The sequence below is a fragment of the Erythranthe guttata genome, chromosome 9 (genome assembly GCF_056151865.1).
Source record: "Erythranthe guttata isolate IM_541 chromosome 9, IM_541, whole genome shotgun sequence".
Lineage (NCBI taxonomy): Eukaryota > Viridiplantae > Streptophyta > Magnoliopsida > Lamiales > Phrymaceae > Erythranthe > Erythranthe guttata.
The window spans coordinates 16,331,713-16,358,098 of NC_142541.1; the positions used below are offsets into that span (position 1 = coordinate 16,331,713).

The 26,386-nt window shown below is 36.5% G+C and overlaps 4 protein-coding genes across 5 annotated transcripts; 3 read left to right on the forward strand and 1 right to left on the reverse strand.

The window, feature by feature from the left end:
• The first annotated feature begins 792 nt into the window (after positions 1-792).
• Positions 793-12,402, forward strand: LOC105975760 (B-block binding subunit of TFIIIC). The gene is made up of 17 exons (XM_013000987.2): positions 793-1,361; positions 2,086-2,485; positions 2,578-2,649; positions 2,754-2,816; positions 3,604-3,816; positions 4,692-5,423; positions 5,513-6,268; positions 7,013-7,294; positions 7,688-7,843; positions 8,283-8,659; positions 8,797-9,229; positions 9,531-9,806; positions 10,004-10,781; positions 10,891-10,949; positions 11,097-11,576; positions 11,711-11,749; positions 11,982-12,402. The coding sequence occupies exons 1-17, from the start codon at positions 979-981 to the stop codon at positions 12,165-12,167; spliced, it is 5,685 nt and encodes a 1,894-aa protein (XP_012856441.2). The 5' UTR covers positions 793-978; the 3' UTR covers positions 12,168-12,402.
• Positions 12,403-12,831: 429 nt separating this feature from the next.
• Positions 12,832-18,187, forward strand: EER4 (Transcription initiation factor TFIID subunit A). Its single transcript, XM_013001130.2, has 9 exons — positions 12,832-13,810; positions 14,432-14,632; positions 14,853-15,410; positions 15,569-15,643; positions 16,429-16,507; positions 16,887-16,951; positions 17,260-17,295; positions 17,387-17,554; positions 17,866-18,187. The coding sequence occupies exons 1-8, from the start codon at positions 13,103-13,105 to the stop codon at positions 17,549-17,551; spliced, it is 1,887 nt and encodes a 628-aa protein (XP_012856584.2). The 5' UTR covers positions 12,832-13,102; the 3' UTR covers positions 17,552-17,554; positions 17,866-18,187.
• Positions 18,188-18,557: 370 nt separating this feature from the next.
• On the forward strand, positions 18,558-26,179 carry LOC105976014 (Integrase-type DNA-binding superfamily protein). Of its 2 annotated transcripts, XM_088823161.1 has the most exons (12): positions 18,558-18,698; positions 18,855-18,923; positions 19,272-19,343; positions 19,491-19,601; positions 23,639-23,794; positions 23,883-24,438; positions 24,517-24,599; positions 24,852-24,940; positions 25,048-25,121; positions 25,231-25,281; positions 25,519-25,595; positions 25,716-26,179. In XM_088823161.1, exons 6-12 carry the CDS (start codon positions 23,903-23,905, stop codon positions 26,087-26,089), a joined length of 1,284 nt encoding a protein of 427 aa, XP_088679287.1. In that variant the 5' UTR covers positions 18,558-18,698; positions 18,855-18,923; positions 19,272-19,343; positions 19,491-19,601; positions 23,639-23,794; positions 23,883-23,902; the 3' UTR covers positions 26,090-26,179. The 2 variants fall into 2 exon arrangements, with proteins under 2 accessions (XP_088679287.1, XP_088679286.1); XM_088823160.1 differs by lacking the exons at positions 18,558-18,698; positions 18,855-18,923; positions 19,272-19,343; positions 19,491-19,601 and having other exon boundaries at positions 23,501-23,794.
• Positions 19,929-21,440, reverse strand: LOC105976015 (transcription factor MYB114). The gene is made up of 2 exons (XM_013001294.2): positions 20,923-21,440; positions 19,929-20,615 (listed from the first exon to the last, which is right to left on the reverse strand). Exons 1-2 carry the CDS (start codon positions 21,201-21,203, stop codon positions 20,273-20,275), a joined length of 624 nt encoding a protein of 207 aa, XP_012856748.2. The 5' UTR covers positions 21,204-21,440; the 3' UTR covers positions 19,929-20,272.
• Positions 26,180-26,386: the final 207 nt, after the last annotated feature.

Below are 26,386 nucleotides of genomic sequence, written 5' to 3' on the forward strand. Positions count from 1 at the left end.
AGGAGGGCATATGCTATATTAAAAGTATAAGGGGGCTACATGCGTAAAACTCAAACTACATTGGGATTAAGTGTTATTTACCCTTCTTTTTAATGTAGAATAAGGTGAAAATCAGACTAAACGCTTTGTATTTTCGAAAAAAAATTATTCAAAAAAATCGAAATATTAGTAAAAGTAGTGGACGAGTTAGTCCAAATGTTTGAACTTTTCTAAAATCTAGTTTAGATCATAGATTAAGCGGTTACTAGTTATGGATTAGTAAGTTTTGGGAGAAGAAGATAAGTAGATTTAAGTTACCTCTATATATCTTTTAGATTATGTTGTAAACACTCATCTTGAATTCATAGGTTGTACGTGTAGAGATTTGATAGTTTGTGTCAGAGAAGCTAGACTTAATTGTACGAATGATCTGTGTAATATACCTTCATAGTAGGGAATATCGTTAATTCCCTTTCTTTTGCATTCTTGTAGTAATGTTTATACAAGTGTATTTCGCCTCTAAAGACAGTCCGCAAGTTTTGTACAACTATTCCCGCTGCTTGTTATGCTAAGTGTTCTCGCACTCCACGTAGTATCTATGTTTTTATTATTTACTACGAATTCGGACTCATTGATTCTTTCAAATAGAAGTGTGGACCCACATAATATCATAGCTCATGCTAAAAAAATATCAAGAGAAGCCCAATTCTATATTCAAATCCACTTGGGCCCAATTAAATTAGTTAAATTTAATAACAAATAAAATATCGAGGGTTCCATTGTTAATATATATAATTAAAAGGACTTTATTGCAATACCACTCTTCTTCTCTAGTAGCAACACGGACAAGTTTTTCCCCCAAACTGATTCGAACCCTAAACCTAATCCTCCAACCTCAAAATCTCAATTCCCCGCCAAAGTAAAAGAAAAAAAAAAAAAGAAAAAAAAGCCCGATCAACCGCCACCACCTTGCGGCTGTATGCGCATATTCGCCGCCGAATGGACGCCGTAGTCCACTCAGCCCTCGAAGAAATATGCTGCGAAGCGGCGAAAGGACTCCACCTCCGCGACCTCTGGCCGAAACTCAGCCCATATCTAGCTTCCAAGGGGCTGCCCCTCTGCCCGAACGTGAAGCGGGCAGTATGGGAGAATCTAGCCGAGATTCCGGGGCTCAAACTCGAGGCCTACGGCGGAGTATCTTCGTCCAACTCTACGGTGGATTTGATCAAGTGCACAGTTGAAGAGTGCGAAAAGATGAATGTCAAAATCGTGGCTCCCGAAGGGATGAGGAAGAGTTTCCTCGGAATTTACGAAATGGAGGCGTCGGAATCCGGTTTGTCCGATACTCAACGTATCATTCTCGAACGCCTCGCGGCTGCTCGGTGAGCTTCAGTTTCACTCGCTTTGTGAATAATAATATATAGTGTGTGCCTGCTCCATTATATCGTCATTGTTATGCTTACTTCATGTTTGCTTGTTTGTTTGTTGGCTAATTGTGCATGTTTAATGCAAGTTTCGTGTTTGATTGTACCGGAATGAAGATGATTGAGTTTTAGTAGTTATGTTGATAGACTTAGAACATAGAACTAATTTTTTTTTTTTTTTGGAATCAAGATTGCGTGCTGTCACATTTTAGTGTGAAGTAGCTGAAGTTTACTATCAGTGATTGTTGCACAAGTTTAGACCCGACCCTGGGTATAAGGGATCTTCAAAACGTTGGGGTTTTGACACCTACAGGCCTGGTGGTTTCTAATTGGCTAGTCATGGACCCGATAGATTCGGGTTCGACCCACAAGTGAACCTATCGAATGTATTTTTTTAGGTTAACTATATAAACTGCTGTATTTAAGTGTAATATAGTTGATTTTAGTTAATTTAAGTCTAACATAGTTAGTTTTTATTTATTTAAGTATGATAGAGCTACTTTCAATTTATTTGAGTATGGTGTAGTTGGTTTAATTAACTGGGATATTTGGTTAAGGTTAAGAGCTGAGAAATCCTGAATAATGGAATCAGTGGTTCATGAAACGTGGTCAGATCTATACAAGTTTATTGTCAGTTGCTGTTGGCTTGTATTGCTGTTGATCGTTTTACTTGTGGCTTCAGGAAAAATGGAATTGCACAAAGCGAGCTTGCTAAGGAATTACGCATTGCAGCAAATAATTTATTCTACCAGCTGAAGAAACTTGAAATCCAAGGAATGATTGTGAGGCAGCCGACTGTTATTCGGACGAAACAGGCCTCACACAACGGCGAGCCGAAAAATGATTCCATTGTGTCCACCAATATGCTGTTTTTATGCCGTTACGCAGAGCATTTTGGCTGCCAACAGAGACTTGAAATCACTAAGGAAGATAAACTCTCGATGGATAGGGAGGTTGCAGATGCTCGTACTGAAACTGGTGATGATTATGGTAACGAAATCGCAAAAGATGATGTACTTGTCAAAGATTTTCTACCTCAACTTAAAGCCATATGCGATAAACTTGAAAAGGTTCATGGCAAGGTGAGTAATATCCAAGATATGCATTAGTTTATTGATAATTGTTGATTTACACTTGACCTAATTTTTTTGTTAATTATTTTGTGCTGCTGAAGGTTCTGGTTGTCTCAGATATAAAACGAGATCTGGGTTATCGAGGAACTTCTGGCCACAGACTTTGGAGAAATGTAATTTTTTTTTGCTATGTTCTTGATAAACAAATTATGTTCTAATCCTCTTAGGAATTCTTGTTCTCATTGTTAGATCATTTACCATGCAAATATGTGGTTAGGTATTTCACAGGTTGAAAGAAGCTCGAGTGGTAGAAGAGTGTTTTACAATGATAAAAAAAAAGGTATGTACTGGATCTGTGACTTGGAGAGTTATGCACTCTTTACTGCTTCGAATACAGAGGAATGGGTACTGATACCTTAACTCCTCATCATATTTTTTTCAAACCTCGTAGTGGTGGAACTTGGAAGCCTTATGCAATCTTGTTTTCTCTAGTTCTTTACTTTTTAGTTGATACATGCATGATATCAGTTATGGCCATTACACATAGCTACTTGTGTTATGTTATATCCATTCCATTGACTAGTACAGCACGGTTATAGTTGCAACCAAATTTCTTTGATAATGGTCATACTACTGCTTTATGTAGAAGATGTTTGCTCTGCATAATATGTAATTGCGTAGCTAGTTAAAACTTTCAAGCATGTTTTCTGTCATTGGTGTATTTTGGCAAATAATTCATACCCTTTTTCACTGTCAAGAGATGCAACACTTGGAAAGCTTTAAATTATCTTTGGGAATTAGAGTTGAACTGGTAATTAACTTGTGGTCTTAAAATTCATTCTCATGCTGCCAAGTACTAGTTTATGAATATTCCTCAATCATAATTCACATCTGAGGCAAATTTTCTGTTTATATTGATACGTAATTACTGCTAGTATTGTACTAAAATGATCAGTGCTCCTTATTGCTCAGTTTATCTAGGCTATTATTATTTTTCTTCTTCTTTTTGGCGCCGGGGTTGGGGTTGGTGGGGGTAGTGGGAATTGGATTGATGTGTAAAAACCCTGGTAGTAAACTGAAGTATGAGAATTTTTCCATCAACTTATTGTTCGATGTTCATATTTCAGGAGGTCAATTGTATACGTCTACTTCGAAGTTTTTCACCATCACTTTTTGAGCCAAAACTTAATGGACACGGGCATGATGATATAGAGACGGAACAGTCAACAAATTTGTTGAAGAGAGGACAAATTACAGAACAACTTGTAGAGATTCCTGTTTTGCGTCAGGTCTATGACATGATTGATGCTGCAGGATCAAAAGGGTTGACCAATACAGAAGTAAGTACAATTACTGAAGCCATAAATAGGAAAATTAAATAATTGTTTGACTTTGATGTTTTTCATTATTGCTTCCTAATCAGGTTCTTTGTTATATTTTCTTGGTCTTTTATTTTCTTGTCTTCCTTCTTTTTCACTCATTACTCGGAACCCTGAAAAAAGTCCATTGATGAAAGCCCTTCTCCCGTCAAGCAGTTGAACTTCCTGTTCTTCTCATAAAGCACTTTACAAGTTTCTATTTGATGCTAGCTTGCTTGGCATTTTGATAATTCTGTTCAATTAAAGCATAAACTATTTGCATATTTTACATTCTGTAATGAAGTTTGGTGGTCCTCTAATGGAAATGGCTACTACGGGAGTGATCAGACTCATGACACTTGAAGCTATCTCTTGATGATGCTTGATGGCTGAGGGACCATTAGTTGCAGTGAATTTGATTGTTCTTTCTGATACAGTTTCATATAGATAATGACTTGGGTAAAATGAAACATCTCTCCGATCTCTCTTTGTTGTATATATTGGAGTTTGCATCTCATTTCATTGTTTAACTGCTACTTCAACCACATGTGAAATATATATATATATATATATATATATATATATATATATATATATATATATATATATATATATATATATATTATTTTTTTACACTTCTGTAGGTTTTAGAATGGTAGTATAAATTTCTCCACCATTGACCTGGTCAATGATGATCAGAGTTTGGCATGGTGAAAATGTTTGCATGATGGCTGTCGTATAAATGCAATATGTAAAGAGGGTTTTAGGGGTTTTAAAGATGGTATCTTCTATGCGAAACCAAGAACATATTGTCAACTATCAAGTGCAACTACCTATATGTTTTATGTTTTCTGCAGGTCTGTAGAAGGCTTGGACTATGCAGTAAGGAGTACCACAAGCGATACTTTAAACAAATGATCTCTAGGTTTGGATTGCATTTGCAATTGGAAAGCCATCACAGAGGTGAGGTCTACCGAGTCTGGACAGCTCGTAACTACAATCCTGAATCATCCAATATGGGGCCCGTTGAAAGAGAAACAGTTATGCAGGAAGTCGATGAAAAAGAAAGAGAAACAGTTGTGCAGGAAGTCAATGGAAAAGAAAGAAACACAGTTATGCAGGAAGTCAATGAATCTAATTCACTTGTTCCTAACTTCCACGAGAACTTGTCTCAGCCTCTGCAGGTGCTAGATACTTCTATTCCTGTGGGGAAGCAAGATAACTTATCTCAGCCTCTACAGTCGCTAGATACTTCCATTACTGTGGGGAATATAAGCGGGATCAACCATAGTGAAAATGATGCAGCAGTCATAACAGAAGGTTCCAATGGTAAGACTATGCATGATGAGAGCTCTAGTACTGTACTTTTACAATGCAATCCGAAGAGTTCTGATGTGGAAGTATGCAACGAAGCTCCTGATTCAGCAGTATTGCAGGACAGTAAATTAGTAACGAACTGTAATATGCTAGTACCACGTTCTTCTGATGCTGTACCACCTACCAGACGTCGATCGTATTTGAGGTATCCCCGTCTTACTGTAGGTGCCATCAGCTCACAGAGGGAGCAGCATATACTCAAAATGTTGCAGGTCTGTTCCATTGTCCTTCAATTTTACATTCTTATGATAGCTAGCTGGCTTGTTTAGTCATTAATCCTTGCAAAACATTTTGTGTAAAGGAGGAGAAGTTCCTCATAAAGCCTGAGCTCCACAGACGTCTTGAGAGTCTTGAGAAGGAAAGAAACACAATGATGGACCGGAAGACCTTGGAACGTAGTCTGAACAAACTTCAGCAAGATGGGCATTGTAAATGCATCCATGTGAGTGTCCCAATCGTGACAAACTGTGGCCGCAATAGGACAACAGAAGTGGTTCTCCACCCATCTGTTTATAGTGTACCACCTGAACTATTGACGCAAATTCACGATAAGATGAGGTCTTTTGAAATTCAAGTGCGGAAGCAATCTTATACTCGGCAAAAGAAGGTCGAATCAGCTCAGATATTGGAGAACGTGCAGAGAATTCCAAGTAGAGCAAAGTTGGATGTCCAATTAGAGAGTGATGAATCACTGCGCGCTAATGGGGTTGTACTTGCAAAAATGGTTCGAGCAAAGCTTCTTCACACCTTTCTTTGGGGTTGGATCTGCAATTCTCCTGGTTGGGATGATGCATTATCCTCTGGGAACCATTCTTATGACGTGAAAAATCTACACAGCAGTTGTAAGTTGTTTGAGTTAGATTTGGCCATTAGGTCCATGCCGCTTGATTTGTTTTTACAAGTAGTAGGTTCTCCTCAAAAGACCGAGGATGTGGTCGAGAAACGTAGAACTGGTTTGCTTCTTTGTGATCTTTCTCTGGAGGAATACAAAGCCGTTACAGACACTCGAGCAACTGGACGCTTATCATGTCTAATTGATATATTACGCCGTTTGAAGGTATGCTGCATACTCACTAATAAATGAAGTTGATTTACATACTTATCTTACCGAGACACATAATTTGTTACTCATACAGGTGAACTGCTTATTGGTTATACTCACCCTTGTAAGGGGTGAAAGTAACAGAGTAGAATACCTCTTAAAATAGATGCATGATTTCTGTTAGGATGATCAAATTTTTTTGGTAGATTTGTATAGTTGAACATATCTGTTGGGTTAGTTGAAGAATTCGTCCGAATAGTTAGAGATGGAGATCCTTCACTGACTGACAGTCTGACAGGTAAGAGCAGGGGTGCGAGGAACTAGTGAAGGAGGGTTACTTCAGGGTTTGCAGACTGTTTAAGAAAAAAAATCAAAATAAGAATAATAGCCAGTTTGTTTATTTTAGAAGTTAAATTTAAGATATAGGCATTAATTAACTAACGTTTTAGTATAATTTCAGATAAGCTATATTATATCAAATGCCTCGACAAATGTAAATTTGAATTATTATGACCATTGTTTTCAAGGCATGAAATATGTAAGTGAATCTCATCTACGTATTAAGAGGTGGTTAATTTTGCTTTTCCTATATTTTATAATTACAAGGTAGAAATAAACAATTAATAGAATTACAAATTTCATATTCCTATTTCCATTCCCCTTATTTCTTGGAATAATCGATTCTTGTCAAAGTTTCTGGTTTTGTTTTTGTTCTCGAAATTAATCTTGATAATAGTTTGAAATGTGACTTTTCGACAGTTGATTCGACTAGTGAGGGAGGGCCATGCCGAAGATGGAGCCAGCAGTGCACATGCTATTCTTACAAATGCATTGGAACTTAAACCTTACATCGAGGAACCAGTCTCAACTGTTGCACCATCTGGTTCCGTTTTTTCTCATCTGCGCCCTCAAGTGAGGCATGACTTTGTTCTTTCGAGCAGAAAAGGTGTTGATGAATACTGGAATACGTTGGAGTATTGTTATGCTGCAGCTAAACCAAGAGCTGCTTTGTTAGCATTTCCTGGATCTGTAGCCCATGAGGTAGAGCATGACCACTTTTCTTGATTTGTTTTATTTCAACCTTAATTTGGTACCTTGAATAGCTGTGTTTTATTTTACCTTGTTTATTGGTGGATTATGGAATGGTGGAATCATTATTTCTCTGTTTTTTTGGAGGAAGTGAGACAGTAGTCCTGCTACCTAGGAACCCTGTTCAAATCCTGAGTTGTTGGCTATAAATAATTTTCTTTTTGCTGGAAAGGTGGTTCCTCATGCTTGAAGTTTTTGCAACACATTTTTGGATAGCATATCTTATTAAGAAGACAAACTCACAAACATAATTTTAAATTTTTGTGCATGATAACATGTCAATCTTCATCGTATTTCCTATTTATTTTAAATGCACTCTTTATAAATTGGTTAAACTTTGTTCAGGTATTTCATTCCCGATCTTGGTCATCTGCCTCAGTTATGACAGCTGAACATCGAACGGAACTTCTAAAGCGGGTCACAGAAGATGACCGGAAGAAAAGGCTATCACTCAGTGAGTGTGTTAAGATTGCTGAGGATCTTAATTTGACCCTGGAGCAGGTTGGTTAACTAGGAAAAGCATTTGTACTGTACATATTGTTTTATTCACTACAACATTTATCAAGAGCATATGTAAGATTAAAGGAATTCAAATTTTATATTAATATGCTATTTTAGTTGAAAGTTTAAATTCAAGAATTGACCTAAAGGTTCAAACTGAGTATACTGACTTAAACACTAGCAAATCTGAAGCTCAAATTTGATCAAAAGTTAACTCCAATCTTGAATATTTTGTTACTTTGTATGTTTCTCTACCTGCAATGTCTCGAAATTATGTTCGATGCAACTAGTTTCTGCATACACAAACTGATTATTGGAGTTCAAATCGTAAGATACAACCTCTAAGATAATTCAGTTGAACACATTTAACGGATATCCAGTCCTATGGGAATCAAACTAGTTAAATTATGGATGATATATCTGCTTGTGTTTATTTCAGGTTCTTCGTGTCTATTATGACAGGCAGCGGCGAATGACTAGATTTAAGAGAGTTTTGGATGCCGAAGGTAAGGAGCTTCAGACAGTCAAAGGCAAACACATTGCATCTTCACGTAAAAGAAAACGAAATCCAGATAGAATGTCGTCAAAGCTTGTAAAAGCTAGTGTTGCAGATTCTGATAACCAATTTTCTGTGGAGCAACATTCTTGGTTAACTGCTTCTGAAGATTATGATTACCAGTTGCAGAGATATTATCTTGGTTACGACAAGGGCGCAGAGTTGCTAAAAGAAGATGATGAAGTCCATCATAAGCAAGCCTTATCAAGGTTGAAATCGGCACGTCAGAAAAAGTTTTTGTGGACAGAAGAGGCTGATAGGTGAATGGTGCTTTCATACTTTATTGTCTTCTCAGAGTTAATGATATACACACACACATACATATTTTTTGGTCATTTAACTCAGAAATCTTTTAATATGCTTCTTATGATCTCACACGGAACAATTTATTTCTCAGACAATTGGTGATTGAATATGCAAGACACCGAGCTGCTCTGGGGGCAAAATATCAGGGTGTAGACTGGGCATCGCTTCAAAATCTTCCAGCGCCTCTTCAGAGCTGCAAAAGAAGAATGGCATCATTGAAACGTTATATCCCTTTCAGAAAAGCTCTAATGAAATTATGTAACATGCTTGCAGAACGTTATAGACAATACCTTGAGAAGTTTCAGGGCAAGACGTTAAATCCTGGGGATCCGAGAAAGATGGTTCGTGATACTGCATCTGAGAAAGATAGTTTCTGTTCTTCAGCTCCTATGTCTGAGAATTGGGCTAACTTCGATGATAGTGTTATCAAGGTAGCACTTGATAATGTTTTAAGATACAAAAAAATGGCGAAATTGGACACCGTGCAAGATACTTCTTCAGACCATGAAGATATCGAGGACGATGTAAGTTCTTGTAAACTTCCAAAAGTAGCATCCCGCCCATAATATGTGCATTGGAATCAAATATACTATTATGTGCTTCCAATGGTATGCAGATCCTGTTTTTACCCCAACAGGAGATTTTATTGGAGTTTGTCTTTCTCTTGATAGATATATAACATATGTGTTTATCATCTTTATTCTGATAGTGCTTTATGAAATCTTGGTTGCCGAAAGCATATAGTGGTTTCTAGATTAATTTCTCTTTCACAACCTTATGCGATTTTGCAATTGTGGATCAATTTCATCAGTTTCTCGTGGACAGGTCTTTGAGGGTTTTGATGGGAAAGTTTCTGGTCAAAGATCAAGCGCCCAGCATCTTTCGAGAAAATATATGAAGCTATTAAGTAAAGGTGCAAGTGTTGGCAAATGGATGCATGAATCGGTCGCAATTGCAAATGCTGCAGAGCTATTTAAGTTAATCTTTCTAAGCAACTCGATGGCTCCGGAGGTCTCAACTTTCTTGGCCGAAACTTTGCGTCGTTACTCTGAGCATGATCTGTTTGCTGCTTTTAACTACCTGAGAGAGAAGAAGATTATGGTAAGTAATATTGTGTACTGTCAGGTTCTTATTTATAATAGCCACTGTTAAACAATACTCACAACACATTGAATATGCCTACTATTATAAAAACGATACGTATCGGCTGTCTCGTATTGGATTGTGTGTAGTCGTTACTGCTGATTCTGTTCTGATATTGTCTTACCAAGTGAAATGAGTTATTCCCATTTTGGCAGATTGGTGGCAGCAGTAATAGTCCTTTTGCACTATCACAGCCCTTCTTGCAAAGTATTTCTTCTTCCAAATTTCCCACAGATACTGGAGAAAGAGCTGCTAAGTTTTCTAGCTGGCTTCATGAAAAACAAAAGGATTTGATGGAAGAAGGCATTGATGTTCCATTGGACATGCAATGTGGTGAAGTTTTCACTTTGTGTACTCTAGTATATTCAGGTGAAGTGTCGATTACGTCATGCTTACCCAGTGAAGGTGTTGGAGAGGCAGAAGATTACAGAACTTCCAAACGTAAATGGGATGGTAGTGTATCTGATTGTGCTGAAAATTCCAAAAAATCAAAGACACCATTTACTGGTGAGGGTGAGCTGATTGCTCGCCGAGAAAAAGGCTTTCCTGGTATAACGTTATGCTTGCACCGTGAAAAACTTCCAAGAGGGCTTGCTATTGATTCATTTAAAGACGAGGACATGTACACAACACCACCTTTTGGTGGAAATGATCAAAACAATACTTTATCAGGTTTGGATGATCAATATGGTTCATCTGATTGTGTGGGAGAAATTCTCGACTCTGGGAAAACTATCAATCCTGCATCTGATGTGAGTGAATCACCATGGGAAGCTATGACCACCTACGCTGAATATCTGATGTCTTCGTGTGCTTGTGAAGTAAAAAATCCGTTTCAATCCGGCTTATTCAAAACTCTTTATTCAGCCATTCAGAAGTCTGGTGACAATGGTTTGAGCATGAACGATATTCGCAAAGTTCTGAACATTGACGGTATGCAACTACTGTACTTTTATAATTTTAAGAGGTCTGAGTTCTTATTTCAGTAACTTTTTATATGCATAATTTCCACTAAATTTGGTATCATTAATTTTCTTTTCAGACGAGAAGATGTTAGAAGTTATAATTGAGGTGCTTGGAGCATTTGGACGAGCTTTAAAGGTTTGATTTGTTACCCATTCATTTGTCTCAAGTATAAAATTTTGAAGCTTTTTTCTGCATCATCATTAGACTTATAAAAATCTTGGTTGTTTTATTGAGATTTGGAAGTCCAGACCTAGATTTATAATATTTATTGCTTAAACACAGGTCAATGCTTATGATTCCATCCACATAGTTGATTCTTTGTATCGATCCAAGTATTTTTTGACCTCCGTAAGTGACCGTGCTGGTGATCTTCGTAAAAGTCAACATATAAAGATTGAGGATGAGAATGTGCCTCTTAATAATACTGATAATCATGGAGAGACGAATGCTGCCTCGGAGAATGAGATTAACATGCATTCTCATGAAGTGCACAGAGTCACAATTTTAAATCTTCGTGAAGATGTAGCCGATCCTGTCCCTGAAATATTGGCCAAGTATAAGATCACAGGCTATCAGAAATCTGAAGCTGCTCCTCCCAAAACGAGTAGAATTGAAAACTCGGAATTCTACTCTGCTAGTCCGCTGATATGTCGGCCTTTGTTACCATGGATGAATGGAGATGGTGTAGTAAATGAACTTGTGTACAAGGGGCTCGTTCGTCGTGTTCTTTCTATTGTGATGCAGAATCCAGGAATATTAGAGGTATGAAATCTCCGTACGCGATCGAGCTGTTATTGGTGCATGTGGTCTAACTTAGTCAGCTTTTTCCTAATTTTTCAGTTTGTTTTTTAATCGAAAATTAACGGATACTATGTACGTCGTATATTTATCTACAGGATGGCATCATCAAGCAGATGTCTGGTCTGAATCCTCAGGTATGCAAAGATAAAAGCTTCTCCCAATTGGGATTTTGACTTTGCTTTCTTGTGCTCGGCTTTTTTTTTTTCTTCGTAAATAATTCAATCTAATCAGCTTTGGTAGAATTCGCTGCTCACCTAATTGTTTCTCGAAGATATTGGTCTTTGTGCGATGGTATTCTGTAATGAACTAATATTGAGGATCTATATTCAAAGTGCTAATAAGCCAAAATTGAATTGCTTTTTACAGAGCTGCAGGCAATTGTTAGAGATAATGATTATGGATAACCACATCATTCCACGTAAAATGCATCAGATGACATCGGGTCAGCGTCCGTCCATTCTGGGTAATCTTCTTGGTAACAAGTTTAGAAAACCAAAGTCGATACTTCGAGTTCATTATTTCGCAAATTCAACGAGCACACACTTGTTGTAATGGAAGCTTCGGCAAAATCAGCACAAGTCGCGGTCGGAGGTTGAAGTTAAACCAATGAAAAATACACGTTGTAGAATTAACATTCGTGACTTGGCTATTGTTCTTAGGTTATTTATGGAAGGAATCGGTTATTTATTGGTCGTTGGTTATTTTTGTTCCATATTTCAACAATTACAAAATTTTCAAATATTTTCGAATCAAGTTTCGGAAAATACGAGATTTCAATTTTCGAAAACAATTATGTATTTTAGAAGTTATTACACTTAAAATATCAATCTCGTTGTTTATTTTATTTTATATTATAGATGGATTAAAAAAACAGCGAAAAATTCAATCTTGAGGTCACGTTTTTCCATTCGAATTTCCGAAATGTCAAACTCATTATTGTTTTCGAATTTCTTTACAACGAACTCTGAAATAAATTCTCACTTTCAATTTTGTTTTTGCAAAATGTTTCTTGATTCGATTTTAATTTTCGAAAACAATTATATACTTATAAAAGTTACACTTATAATATCAATATCATTCTTTACTTTACAAATGTATGAAAAATAATAAAATTTTCAAATTTTATGGATGTTTTGTTTTCGAAATTCTTTACAACAAAATTGGAAATAAATTCAATTTTTTTGCTAAATAAATATAATTCGGTCATTTGACTTTCAACCCCAAGTCATCTTTCTTGCTTCCTTCTATTTCCCTAGTCGCAATTTCCTCTTGTTCATACTAAAACGACGTCACTTTAAATACTAACCAAATAAAGGTCCGAAAAATTCAGACACCATCTCTACTTCACCTTTTCCTCCATTGATCCAACCCAGGGATACTTCAAATCAAAATCCCCAAATCATGAATTGAATTCCAATAACCTAGAGATCAAAAGTAGAAACAAAGCAATTACAATTCCTCAAATTGAAAATCCTCTGCGCGCAACAATGGCAGAAAATCCAACCCCTTCATCTTCCCCACCAAAACCCTTACCCTCACAGCAAACCCCAGCCACAATTGAACCATCCAATTCGCAACAATTACAACCGCTTCAATCCCCATCGCCTTCGCTCGAGCATCAGCAACAGCAATTGGTGCAATCGCAGCAGCAGCAGGTACAACAGCAGCAGCAGCAGCCGCAGCCGCAGCCGCAAATGGGACAATCCCAACAGCAGATGGTACAATCCCAGCAGCAGCAGCAATTGCAGCAGCTTCAACAACAACAACAGCAGAATACTAGTAGTAGCAATAACAATTTGTTAGGGGTTTCGAGTTTTCAGGGTTTACAGAGGAACCCTTCGATGTCTAGGCTTAACCAAATCCAACAGAACAGTAATATTAACAACCAATTAGGAATAACGAGGCAGCAGAATCAGCAGCAGCAGCAGCAGAATTCAGGAATTTATGGGCAGATGAATTTTGGTGGATTGAACGCATTGCAGCAACAGATGCAACAGCAACAGAGCAGTAATGTTAATCTAAGTAATTCTAATAACTGTCAACAGCAATTAGGGCAGCAGAATCAGCAGCAAATGGTGCAGATGACCAGTGGGAACTTACCTCGGTCTGCTCTGATGGGGCAGACAGGGCATCTGCCGATGTTATCTGGTCAAGCCGCTGCTCAGTTTAACTTGCAAAACCAGTTTTTGACTTCGGTATAAATGAGTGCTTTCTCGTGTTTTGTTTTATAGGGAAATATATGAATTCTTTGCATGTGTGAATTGTGAATTTTTGATGGTATGGAGTTTGATAAACTATATAATTTTGTCAATGGTTACTACGTATTTATTTTTTCGTCATGTGTTTCTGTATAAATAAGTGCTTTATCGGTTTGATAATCTAGAAATGAATTCGGTATAAATAAGTTCTTTATCGGGTTTTTTTTTTAATAGGAAAATATATGAATCTTTGCATGTGTGAATTGTGAGTTTTTTATGGCATGGAGTTTGATTACTATATAATCTAGGAATGATTACTGCGTATTTATTTTTTTGTCACGTATTTCGGAACTTTTACGTTTAGATGAGGATCACTTCCCTTTTTAAACCTCAAAACATATTGGATTTGGTAACTAACTTAATATTTGCGAATCAATAATGGAAATTACATGTGTCCATTGGAGCCGAGGCTGGTCAACGACGATAATCATGTTTGATGGATGTTGGTTTTATTTCAATTTTCTGTTTTGTTTTCTAGGTAGGTTTTGCACTTTTGCTATTTTATATATGCATGTAATATATATGAGTCTTTAAGACATGTGCTATTTTTGGGTGCAGCCACGACAGAAGGCGGGTTTCGTACAAGGGTCTCAGTTCCATCCCGGTAATTCTGCCGGGCAGTCTGTACCAGGAATGGGAATGATGGGCTCTCTCAATCTGACTAGACCAAATGGTTCTCTTCCTTACACTCAACAAAGGATGACAACTGCCCAACTGAGGCAGCAGCTGAATACGCAAACTGCACTCAATGCCGCTCAGGTATAAGCTCTTACATTATCGTACCTCGTCTCTTGAGGCTGTTTTGCGTTTATCTGCCTTCCGGTCAATTTGCGTTTAAAGAACTTCTTTTTTTGTCCTTTAATTGAATGACGTGAATCTGTTGAAATTTAACGAATAACCGGATACAGTCTGCTGTCTCTACCTTTTTTGTTATGTGGCATTTAATTTACGATTTTTTTCTAAATTTAAATTTGACCAGGGGCAGAATATCACAAGGGCGTCATTTATGAACGCTCAAATTTCCGGGATGGCTCAGAATGGACAGCAAGGCATGATGCAGAATGCTATAAATCAACAGCAGTGGTTAAAGCAAATACCAGCGATTTCCTCACCCAATGCTTCTTCATATCGTCTTCAACAACATCGGCTTCTCCAGCAGCAAATAGCTTCTTCGCAGCTGCATCAGAATTCAGTAGGGCTGACCCAACAGCAATTGTCCCAATTAGCACAGCAGCAAACACAGATGGGCCAGCAGCAACAGGGGCTTCAACAGAAACAGCAGCAGCAAACACAGCAGCAAACGCAACAGCAAGCACAGCAGCAAATACAGCAGCAGCAAACACAGCAGCAACTTTTCCATCAGCAGCAGTCTCCAAGAATGGTGGGGCCCGGAGGCCAGAAATCGGTAAGTTTGACTGGGTCACAGCCAGACGCGACTGCATCTGGAACTACCACACCGGGTGGAAGTTCAAGCCAAGGCACAGAAGCGAACAATCAACTTCTTGGGAAGAGAAAGATTCAAGATCTAGTATCACAGGTTGTTCCTTCACTTTCTTTTCTTCGGATTGTTTTTTTTTTCTTTTTTCCTATGAGTTATGCAATAGCCAATCAAAATATTGAAGAATTGGGTTTAAATTTGCCAGCTGTATTTCCTTTAGCCAGATATGAGAATTGATTGTTATTTGCTTGTCTCAGTTGGATTTAAATGGAAAACTGGATCCGGATGTTGAAGATCTCCTTTTAGAGATTGCTGATAACTTTATTGATTCGGTAAGACTTGTAAATTCAAAATTCATATAATGCGTTTTTCTTCTTTGTAAATGACTATATTTGTTATTTTGTTTATGTTGGGGAATTATGTGATATTTTCTAAATTTCGACGATGTTGCTTTAACTGTGCTCTTATTGGGTAACAGTTTGGGCTTGTGGGCTTTTTTTTGGGTTGTCGAAATGATTGCTTGATAAAAAAAATCAATGTGTTCGTTATTACATGGTAATTTTGTTTATACTTTTCAATATATTTTGTTCCTTTTTCGTTTATATTTAATTTTTTAGGGGTGTGGTTTTGGCCAACTTTTACTGTTTTTAGTACTACTGGAGGTATTTACCCCACCAAAAAATGGACACGTGGGATTTTAGGGCCTCTGTGTAGGAGGTCATACAACATACTTGGCTTGATTACTTGTGTTCAGCTCTCTTTTTCATTATTTTTTTTAAGTTTGAAAGTCTAATATGTTTTTCTTCGTATTGTATTAATTTCTTCACAAGCGAGGACAACCCTCCGAACCCAATTTTGTAGGGGTGCATGTGAAATTCATGTTTTTTTTTGTCCAAAAAGTTACTGAGGTTGGCTATCATATCTAACAGATGCTAATATTGCGATTTGCGAATGTGTAAAAACTTGGGCTTCTTTCAAGCTAATTTTGTAGCTGATTCTCTTGAAATTCTTGATGCACATATGATTTTGATGAAGCAATACTTGATTTTGATCTCCTTGCTTAAGCATCAATTATTGATTCTCGTTTTGAGAAGATATCTTGTCTTGTATTATGTAGGTGACCGCATTTTCGTGCACCCTGGCAAAGCATCGGAAATCTTCGACTGTGGAAGCCAAAGATGTATTATTTCATCTAGGTTTGTGTTGCATGGCATTGTGGTCTTTAATGCAAGATATTTTTCATTCCGTGATAATAAGTTACAGTTCACCGATCATCTTTAGATGCTTCGAGTCTATGTCTGTAGAGACGTATATTTGACTTTGCATTATATACCGGCACATGACTACAGGGTCAGATATCTATTCTTGTTTTCGACATGTCTGAAATTTGAATCCAACCTAGAGCAAGTGAGAATGCTCAAGTGTTGTTCCAGTTTAAATATAAAGAGAGACATACGACTTGACAAAGTCAAAGGCTATTTTTTTTTTAACCCCATGCATCGTCTTTTAGCAAAGAAATGTTTCTTTCTATTATCGCTAGATTTGCATGGACCTAACTGAATGATGTATTTGCAGAGAAAAACTGGAACTTGACCATTCCCGGGTTCTCTAGTGAAGAAAAGAAAAATAAACCAGAGCACGTAAGCTTTTGTTCTCTTTATTATGCTAGTCTTGTTTACTCTTGTATGCCCAGTATATTAGTTATAGATGACTATAAAGTCTATGTTCGTTATTCGATTCATGCACATCCATAAAGTACTGTTTATAGCCTGTTATTTTCAACAACGAAAATTATTTTTTTCGACACCCATAATCCCATATTTCCCATTTCAAAGATTTCATGAATTTGATATGCGTAATGATCATTGGTAAATATTTCGAGTCACATGAGATGCAGAATGATATATACACTATAGTCAACTGACACTGAATTAAAATGTACATGCAGCCGCAAAGTGATGCCCACAAAAAGCGTATGGATGCGGTAAGTAATATTGTTTGTACTGAAATTGGACCTATATTTTCGTTTTTCTTTTGATGACTATATATGAATTGATTATTAAATTTGCACTCAGATACGTACTCTAATGGAGCCGGTGCAATCCGAGACAAATAACAGTGGTAAGCAAACGGTGAGGCAGGTACCTAGCAACCACATGATCAGGCCTTCTCCCAGTTCAGAGCAGTTGGTTTCACAATCTGCTGTGCCCCAAATGCTTCAACAGACTACTAGATTCTGATTGGTCAGCCCCCCCCCCCCCTCTCTCTCTCACACACACACTCACACACACGCAAACAACATCCATTTTATTTCCGAGACCAAAAAAACTAATTTTATATAGTAAATGTATTGTCAAATGTCAGGGGATACCCTCTTTTTATTGGCCGAGTCTCATCGTACTATATTGTTAACGAGTTAAATGCAATATTTTGATTTTTTTTGGTCCTATTGCATCGTCTATATTTCTCTGCTCATGGGGGCCATGGCCCCTCCCGACTCACTTCACTAACAACAAATTTTGATCTTGTAATTACGGTTTGTTCTTCTTTGCAGGTTTAATGGAGACAATTGTTGGCTTTCAACGAATAGCTGATCTGGAAGAATGTGCTTATCCAATTGAACGAGGATATACGTTACAGATGATTAATTTCGAGCAATTTGAAATAAGTAGAGGTTATTATTTACAATTGAATTTCTTACAGATCCAATGTACTATTTATTTAGTGAGAGAATTGTGTTGCATTGGCATCAAAATTGTGTTGTCTTTGGGGGCCCTCTTGTATATATTTCTTTGGCCTGTAACTGTTGATTGAATCCTAGATATCTCCACTTTTGAAATGGAGGAAATTTATTCAAGGAATACTATTTTTTTTAATTGGTTTTATTAACGACATTAAACACACACTCAAGCATATTCGATTCGATTCCTCGAACGATACCCCATATTTGGAGAAGCTGGTGGTAAGTAATGTAATGTGTCTCATGAGTCATGACCAATCATGTTTAAAATAAATTGTCAAAAAAAAATGTTTAAACTGGACACTCGTCATTTTGTTTCAAAATATGGAGTTCGAATGTGATAAAACGGATATAGACTACAGAATATTTCACATAATTTAGAAGATTCCATTAAATTTGACACCGTAGCCGTAAGGATGAACATTTAAAAAGATTCATAATTGAATGTAATTGTAATTATTCAAACATGAAGGTTCTTTTCGTAATTTTTTTAAAAGAGAGGGAAAGGGAAAAGAAAACCCTTTTAAGTCGAACTGGAGAGAATTGAACCAGAGGACACTGTAGAGGAAAGTGCAGTGGTAGTTCATCTCACACAGAACCCCCCGCGGCGACGCTCCGATTCTCAAAGCTTTGTTGTTGTGAATTAGGTATAGTTTTTCACCAGTCTGAATTACAGTTCGTTCTTCCAATTTCCTTCTCTTAATTAATTTTTTTTTGGTCACGACTCGTTTTAATTTTCTATAATTGTAAATGCATCCTATTTCAAAATTTGATATCCATTGTTAGATTTGTTCGAAATGCAGTTTGCCGGAGCTGAAAATTTTGCGGAAGTGATGAATTTTCTTCGTCGGCAACTTCATACGCAGACATTGGCAAGTTATTTTATACTTTTATTGTTTAAATTATCCCCATTTCTGTACAATGCACTGAATTTCCTGTTGTTCTCTTACTTTTTTTTTTTTAATTGTATTTTTTTAAGAACAATGCAATAAATTTTGATATCGAACTATGGGAATAGCCATCGTTCGAGCATTATATGCGGTGGATTATCTGTGCTGACGAACGTGGTTAAAAACGAGTTGATCTAGTACACGAATTCGAGCTTGTTTTCATTCATGGTTCACCATTAAATGTGGACTGTTTCTGATTGTTTTTATTTCTTTTGCGGCTAATTGTCGTGCATATTTTTCATTCGACTGATGTATTTACTTACATTGCAGAACTTTGGTTTCGATTGTAAATTGTGGTCAATAATGCATGTTCGATTATATGGGGATGACTACTACCGAGATGTCGGTCTTCTACACGAATCCGAGTTTGTTTTTATTCACGGTTCACCATTAAATGTGGACTGTTTCTTGATATATATATATTTTTTTTATTTCGGCCAATTGTCATGCATATTTGTCACTAGACTGATGTATTTATTTGATTTGCAGAAGTTTGGTTTCGATGGTAAATTGGTGGTCAATTATGCATGTTCGATTATACGGGGATGACTACTATTGAGATCTCGGTGTTTTACACTCATTCATAATGCGGTACATAAGGTATGTGATTTCTTTTTCCCTTTCCCTTTATATACTCATATTCTTCTTTACGTGCTGCATAAACGTAACTATAAATTAAATCTAATCTTCCGCTGCATCGCCACATAACGATCGACAGTCAATCTACAACATTAAAGAAATCACAAAATGCAGTTTCTTATTGATATATTTCGTTGTTTGGTAGAACTTACGATGAAAATGTGCAAGTCAAAGAGTATATGTCACTTCGAAAGGTCAAACCTTATCGAGTTTCTCGAGTTGTTTCGGATTCACATCATCAATATATATGAATCAAAATATGTAACATAGGGCTCGATACACAATCTAATCAGCGCTCGTCAAATGTTCGGAATTTAGGTTTTAAATCCATGATTAAAAAAAAAAAAGACGGGCTCGGATTTTAATGTAGCTAGCCGAAACCGTTTACTTCTTAGACTTTATTATACAAAGATTGTATAATCACAAATCCCAAATATAAGACATTACATTGTAGTTCAATCAATCCTACGAATCCTATCAACATTCCCAAACGAGGCCTTAGCCAAATGTGAAAACCGAAGCTTTTATTTACACCAAGAACAGCCTATTTTTTGCTGATTAACAAAACAGAGTCAACGAGGCAAATATGAATAAGTCAAAAGTTTTATGTAGAAGACAAATTCAACAAAGCATCACTCACCAAATTCAATGAATTTGGTTACCCACTCCAAAGTTGAAGGATTCTCATTTGAGAAATCAAAGAAATCATTCACATCAAACCTTGTTTTTTGTTCTTCTTCTGATGACACCTCAACACCACTGCTGCAACTTGCCCTGTTGTTATTATTATTATTATTACTATTGTTATTATTGTTCTCTTCTTCCCCGATGAATCGTTGACCACTCTTTGACCCCATTGAAATTCCTGCAACCAACGCTTCCTCCTCCGATTTCTTCTTACTCAAATGGCAGTTCCAATAATTCTTTATCTCATTGTCTGTTCGACCCGGCAACCTCGCCGCTATCAGTGACCATCTGGAATGGAATCACAGTGTCAGAGCCAGGATTTTATTTTTCAGGAATAAAAAATACTGTAGTGGCAGAGCCAACATAGGGCGCAAAATTCTTACCTTTGATTCATTAGATTAAGAAAAATTACATGTTTGTGAAGAGTATATGTTACTATTCAGCCCTGTGTCGTTTCGATTTCATCAGATGGAAAAATTACATGTTTATGTTGTGTCATGATCAATGATTATATATATACACGATCCATTGAAATTCAGCCATATGTCGCTTCGATTTATGAGATGTATAAAAAGAAACCGGAAAAAACATGTACCTATTTCCGAGGAGTTTATGTAGTCTGATGATCAAATCCTCTTCTTGATCGGACATATTGCCTCGTTTGATATTCGGCCGCAAATAGTTCATCCATCTAAGCCGGCAACTCTTGGCGCAACGGTTCAAACCGGCTTTGGAAACAATGGTTGGCCATTCTTTAGCGCCGTGGATGGTGACTGCTTCGGCCAGTTTCCGGTTTTCCTCGGGCGTCCAAGCTCCTCTGCTCAGCTCCTGCTGCTTCTTTCTGCTTGACCCATCATCACCTTTTCTTCTAGCCATTGAAACACACAATCACACACACTAAAGTGGGTGTGGAAGTTGTGGTTTTTTTTTTTGTCTTTGGGATTATGTGTGTGTGTGTATTTATACATAGTATGGTTATTTATTTATCATGTGTGAGATGGTGGGCTGATTTTATTTCAGATTTTGCTTACGTGTATATTTTATTAATACTTGGGGTGGAGTTCTGAATCTTGTCTCAAGTATTTTTGGTCTTATTTTTCACACAGCATGTGTATATATATACATATACATATATGTGTATATATGCAAGTTTTGTGTTAGAAATGTAGGATTTGACAAATGAGATTGAGTTGTCCTCTACAAGAATTTGCATTCATATTTTGACCTTATCTAATGGTTTGTTGACCTTTCTTATTGAGTTGCGTCAATAATTGACTTTTGTAGTTTTGAGTATTGAGTAAGATTGGGAAAAAAAACATTATTGTATTCCTTTGCCAAAATTTCATGTATTAAAAAGTTTAAAAGTATATCCCATGAATAAATATAGGCTAAATTACAAAAACCCCTCGAATTTAGGCTAAATTATGAAAACACCCCACCTATTTGTAAAATTTCCCGATGTGGTGTAGTTTTTCACGGAATCTTTTTGATTTCAGATAATATTTTCACAGAAAAATATCTTTAGATGGGTAATGGTGAACAAGTGAAGATTCCGTATAGAGGCTCCTGGAGAGTAATTTTTTGTCTTTAAAAAGTAGCATAAAAAAATGTCACGTTTGTAGGGGTAGAATTAACATTTTTCAAGAAAGATTACTAGGAATAAAAAAATTCTATGAAATTTCATATTGAAAGGGGGTCGGTGTAAGATGAAAACAAATGTTGGGGGTAATTTTGATAATTACGAATAAGTGGAGGCATTTTTCGTAATTTAACCTAAGTTGAAGGAGGATTTAGTAATTGAACTTGTTGAGAGAGCTATACAGCCTATAGGAATATGGTGAGAATAGACTAATAGTACAAAAGAAATAATTAATAAAACGTGGGGTCTGCAAAGGCTGCTAAAATATAAAATATATATTTAAACATAAAAAATAAATACAGTGCTTTTTACATTACACCAAGCTTTCAGACAAAAAGAAAATGGAAAAAGTATGTAATAGAACCAAAAAACCCAATTCTTTTTCATTAGAGATAAGGGTCTACAACTGTAGATCCTAATTATTTTATTTAAAACATACAACTGACAATAATGTGGCGGCTGCTAATCTAATATATTATGCTGGATCGAGTGAAATACAATGAATTGGTGTATATAAAATTATCGGTAATAAATTCATTTTGTGTAACTTTCAGCGAATGTAGCATATAAATAACCTATATAATGCCACGTAATTATGATTTTGAAAGTCTAGATGGATGATTTTGTAAATTATGCAACGAATGAAATGTATCGATAGTTTTTGCTTTTGGTTTGCGTTGTAGACGTAGATATATATAAATCGTTGTGTGCGAAATTTGCGTTGATCTGTACATGTGAATAGTAGAATATAATTCGAAGAAATTCACCGAGTATAACATAGAACACTAACCGTAGATTGATTAAGGTGTATTATTTAAGTAGTTTGTATCTTATATTAACTTTATGGGCTTTTGAAGCCCATTGGTTCATTAAGTTGGCATGTTATTATTTGTTAAGCCATGCCATATTTAGTGGGCCTTGAGTTGTAAAAACAATTAAGTAGTTTATAAATGCCAGGCCCATTTATGTCTATATGAATAGAATAATAGATACATATTTTTTTTTTAATAATATATAAATATATTTGTTAACTATTAATTTGCGGGAGATTAACAGTAAATCAGTAATCCAAAGAATTCTTGATAGTCGCGTAATTAGAAGGGAAAACGACAAAATTAGCTACAGAGTTGTAGGTACAGGTCATGTACCCGAGATGTATGTGATTACAGCCCGGCCCGGCCCCCTCTTAAAAAAAAAACTGCAAAAACGGAACGAAAAACGAGGTTTCATTCATGTTGCAGAAAAATGGCACAGAACAGAGAGCAGCTGTGTGTGACAATAATAAGACCATCTTTATGTTATTCATAGATTCTCAAATCCTATAATTTAAATTAATTAATTGACCAAAATGATAAATAAATAAGTCCCGAATTCTTGATCAGCAGCATAAACATCCTGTATGTAATATTTTTATCCACCAGTCTATCTATATCTATACGTGTATTGTATTTATCTGTATCTATCGTGTGTGTACTATGTGCTAATATAAATAGATACAAGAAAAGCCTTCTATCTCTCCTCTCTCTCTCATATGCTTCGTAGTTTGAGCTGAACACACACACACACACACACACACACAGAGATATTTGTGGTTAGGGTTTAGCGTTGAGAAAAAAAAAATAAAAAACAGAGAAATATTTCCTAGTATTAATTAATATGAGTAACTGGCTAGGTTTCTCACTCACTCCGCACCTGAGAATCGGCGGCGACGGTGATCAAGAAGACTCCGCCGCCGCCGCCGCGGCGGTAGAAGCAGACAACAATGGCGGCTTCCCTGTTGATGGTATCCGCTCTGATGGCTCCTTCTCCCTTTTCGACTCTAATCATTGTATATACATACATACACAATATTTATATATTCTGCTTTAATTTGATAAAAAAGATTTCATTTTTATTTTTTTGGTATTTGTTTGTAGATTGGAGATATGATAATGGTATGAATGGACCCAGCCCAAGCGAAGAAGCTCCAAAATTCGAAGATTTTCTTGGATGCTGTTACTCTAATTCGCCGCCGCCGAATGACGCGCGGCCCGCCGGAGAGATTAACATGAACGCGCCGCCGAGTTTCATGTGCGACGGTGTTGATCGTACAACGGAGGATTTCATCGCCAACAACCACCCGTCTCTCTTTTTCCATCCATATCATCAGTACAGCATAGTCCCTACCGCAAATCCCCACGCGGCGGTGTACGGCGGCGCTGGTGGTGGTGGGGCTCCAGCTCCTGCAGACTTCAAGTCTTGGTCGTTGCAGCAAACGGAACACAAACCGGCGGCGGGTTGTGATTTTCAGGGGCTGTCTTTAACGGTGAGCCCCAGCTCTCAGACTGATATAGTAGTGGGAGCGGCGCCGCCGCACGTGGCGGCTGATGGGAAAAAGAGGGTGGCGCCGAAGTTTGTTAAGGAGGCTGCTGTGCCGCGCAAATCAATCGATACTTTTGGGCAAAGAACTTCTCAATTTCGCGGAGTTACTAGGTGTGTATTAAAATATATATATTAATTAAATAAATGTAAATATAAATAAAGGTGGAAATTAAATATATAATTCATCAGGCATAGATGGACTGGAAGATATGAGGCTCATTTGTGGGATAACAGTTGCAGAAAGGAAGGACAAACCAGAAAAGGCAGACAAGGTTATTTTATTTATTTTTATATTTTATATTTTATTATAATATAAATAATAATATTCAAATAATCCCTTTTTTTTTTTTTTTTAAATTATTCTAACAATTTAGTTTCATGCAAATTGGATTTGTTCTGCTTCTCAACCAACAGTGTATCTTGGTAAGTTGTGTTGCCATTGCAAATTGTTATTATTAGAGATTAAAATCAATATTTTATTTTTTATATAAAAACGGGCCGGGCTTGATAATTATTAACTACAGGAGGATATGATAAAGAAGAAAAAGCAGCTCGGGCTTATGATTTAGCTGCCTTGAAGTATTGGGGACCAACTACACACATTAATTTCCCTGTAATTTTCATTTTTTTTTCAAATTCTTTTTTGCCTCACATTTTCCATTGTAATCTTTTTATAAACATAAAAATTGAATATTTATATATTTATTTTTATCAAATCAGCTAAGCACATATGAACAAGAGCTTCAAGAAATGGATAACATGACTAGGCAAGAATTTGTTGCCCATTTAAGAAGGTAAATTTTATATATATATTAAATCCAATTTTATTTTTTTTATTTTAATAATTCTTGAAAATCCCCTTCTTGGAATTTGATCTTGATTTTTTTTATTTTCTGTGAGCAGAAAAAGTAGTGGATTTTCAAGAGGAGCTTCCATGTACAGAGGAGTAACAAGGTCAAATTATTAATTTCAATAAAAAAAAAAAATTACAATGTCACACACACACACATATATATATATATATATATATATATATATATATATATATATATATATATATATATATATATATATATATATATTATGGGATTGAAGTTACAGCCCATGATGCATTGTCTGATGAATGATTTCTCTTACATAAATTTGGTTTGGTCTTAAAAGAAAAATTCTAAAATGTGTTTGTTGTTGCAGGCACCACCAGCATGGAAGGTGGCAAGCCCGAATTGGAAGAGTTGCAGGCAATAAGGACTTGTACCTTGGTACTTTCAGTAAGTTTGATTGTACCTTCTTTATTATTCATATTTTTTTTTTACCTTTGGGTAAGTTTCTTCAACCAGCTAATTATTAATTAATTGTGGGGTTAAAAAAACTAATGATTAATTAATTAGGTACACAAGAAGAGGCAGCAGAGGCATACGATATAGCAGCGATAAAATTCAGAGGGACGAGCGCCGTAACGAATTTCGACATAATTAGGTACGATGTGAAGAGGATTTGTTCCAGCACGACCCTAATCGCCGGCGACCTAGCGAAACGCTCCCCGACTCGGAACCATGCGGTGGGCCCCACCGACCACTACAATTCCAGCGCGTCTTCTTCAGCTTCTCCGGCAAGGGCTAATAATAATAATGGTAATAATAATTGCCGGGCGATAGTAACTTTTAATATGGAGTCGTCGACTTCCGACAATGAATTAATGGCGGATGATAATACGACGTGGAATATTAATGGCGGCAACATCGATCAATGGGCAGAATCATGAGATAATTCCTGTGTTTGCTTTGTGGAATGAGTGATGAAGAAGATTATGATTATATTAATCGGAAATAAATTAAAATTGGTACGGTTTATTATCGGTTTTCGACTTTTGGTGAAGAAGATGTGTTCTTTGTTCACCGGAATTTTGCAGAATTTTCTTACAGTTTTTTTTTTTTTTTTGTTATTATAAGAAGTTAGATCAGATAAATTAAAGGAGTGTTTTTTTTTTTTTTTTATTATTAATGTGTGTTTGATGATATGCAGCAAATTTTGATGCATGGGGATTGAATTATGTGCGTTA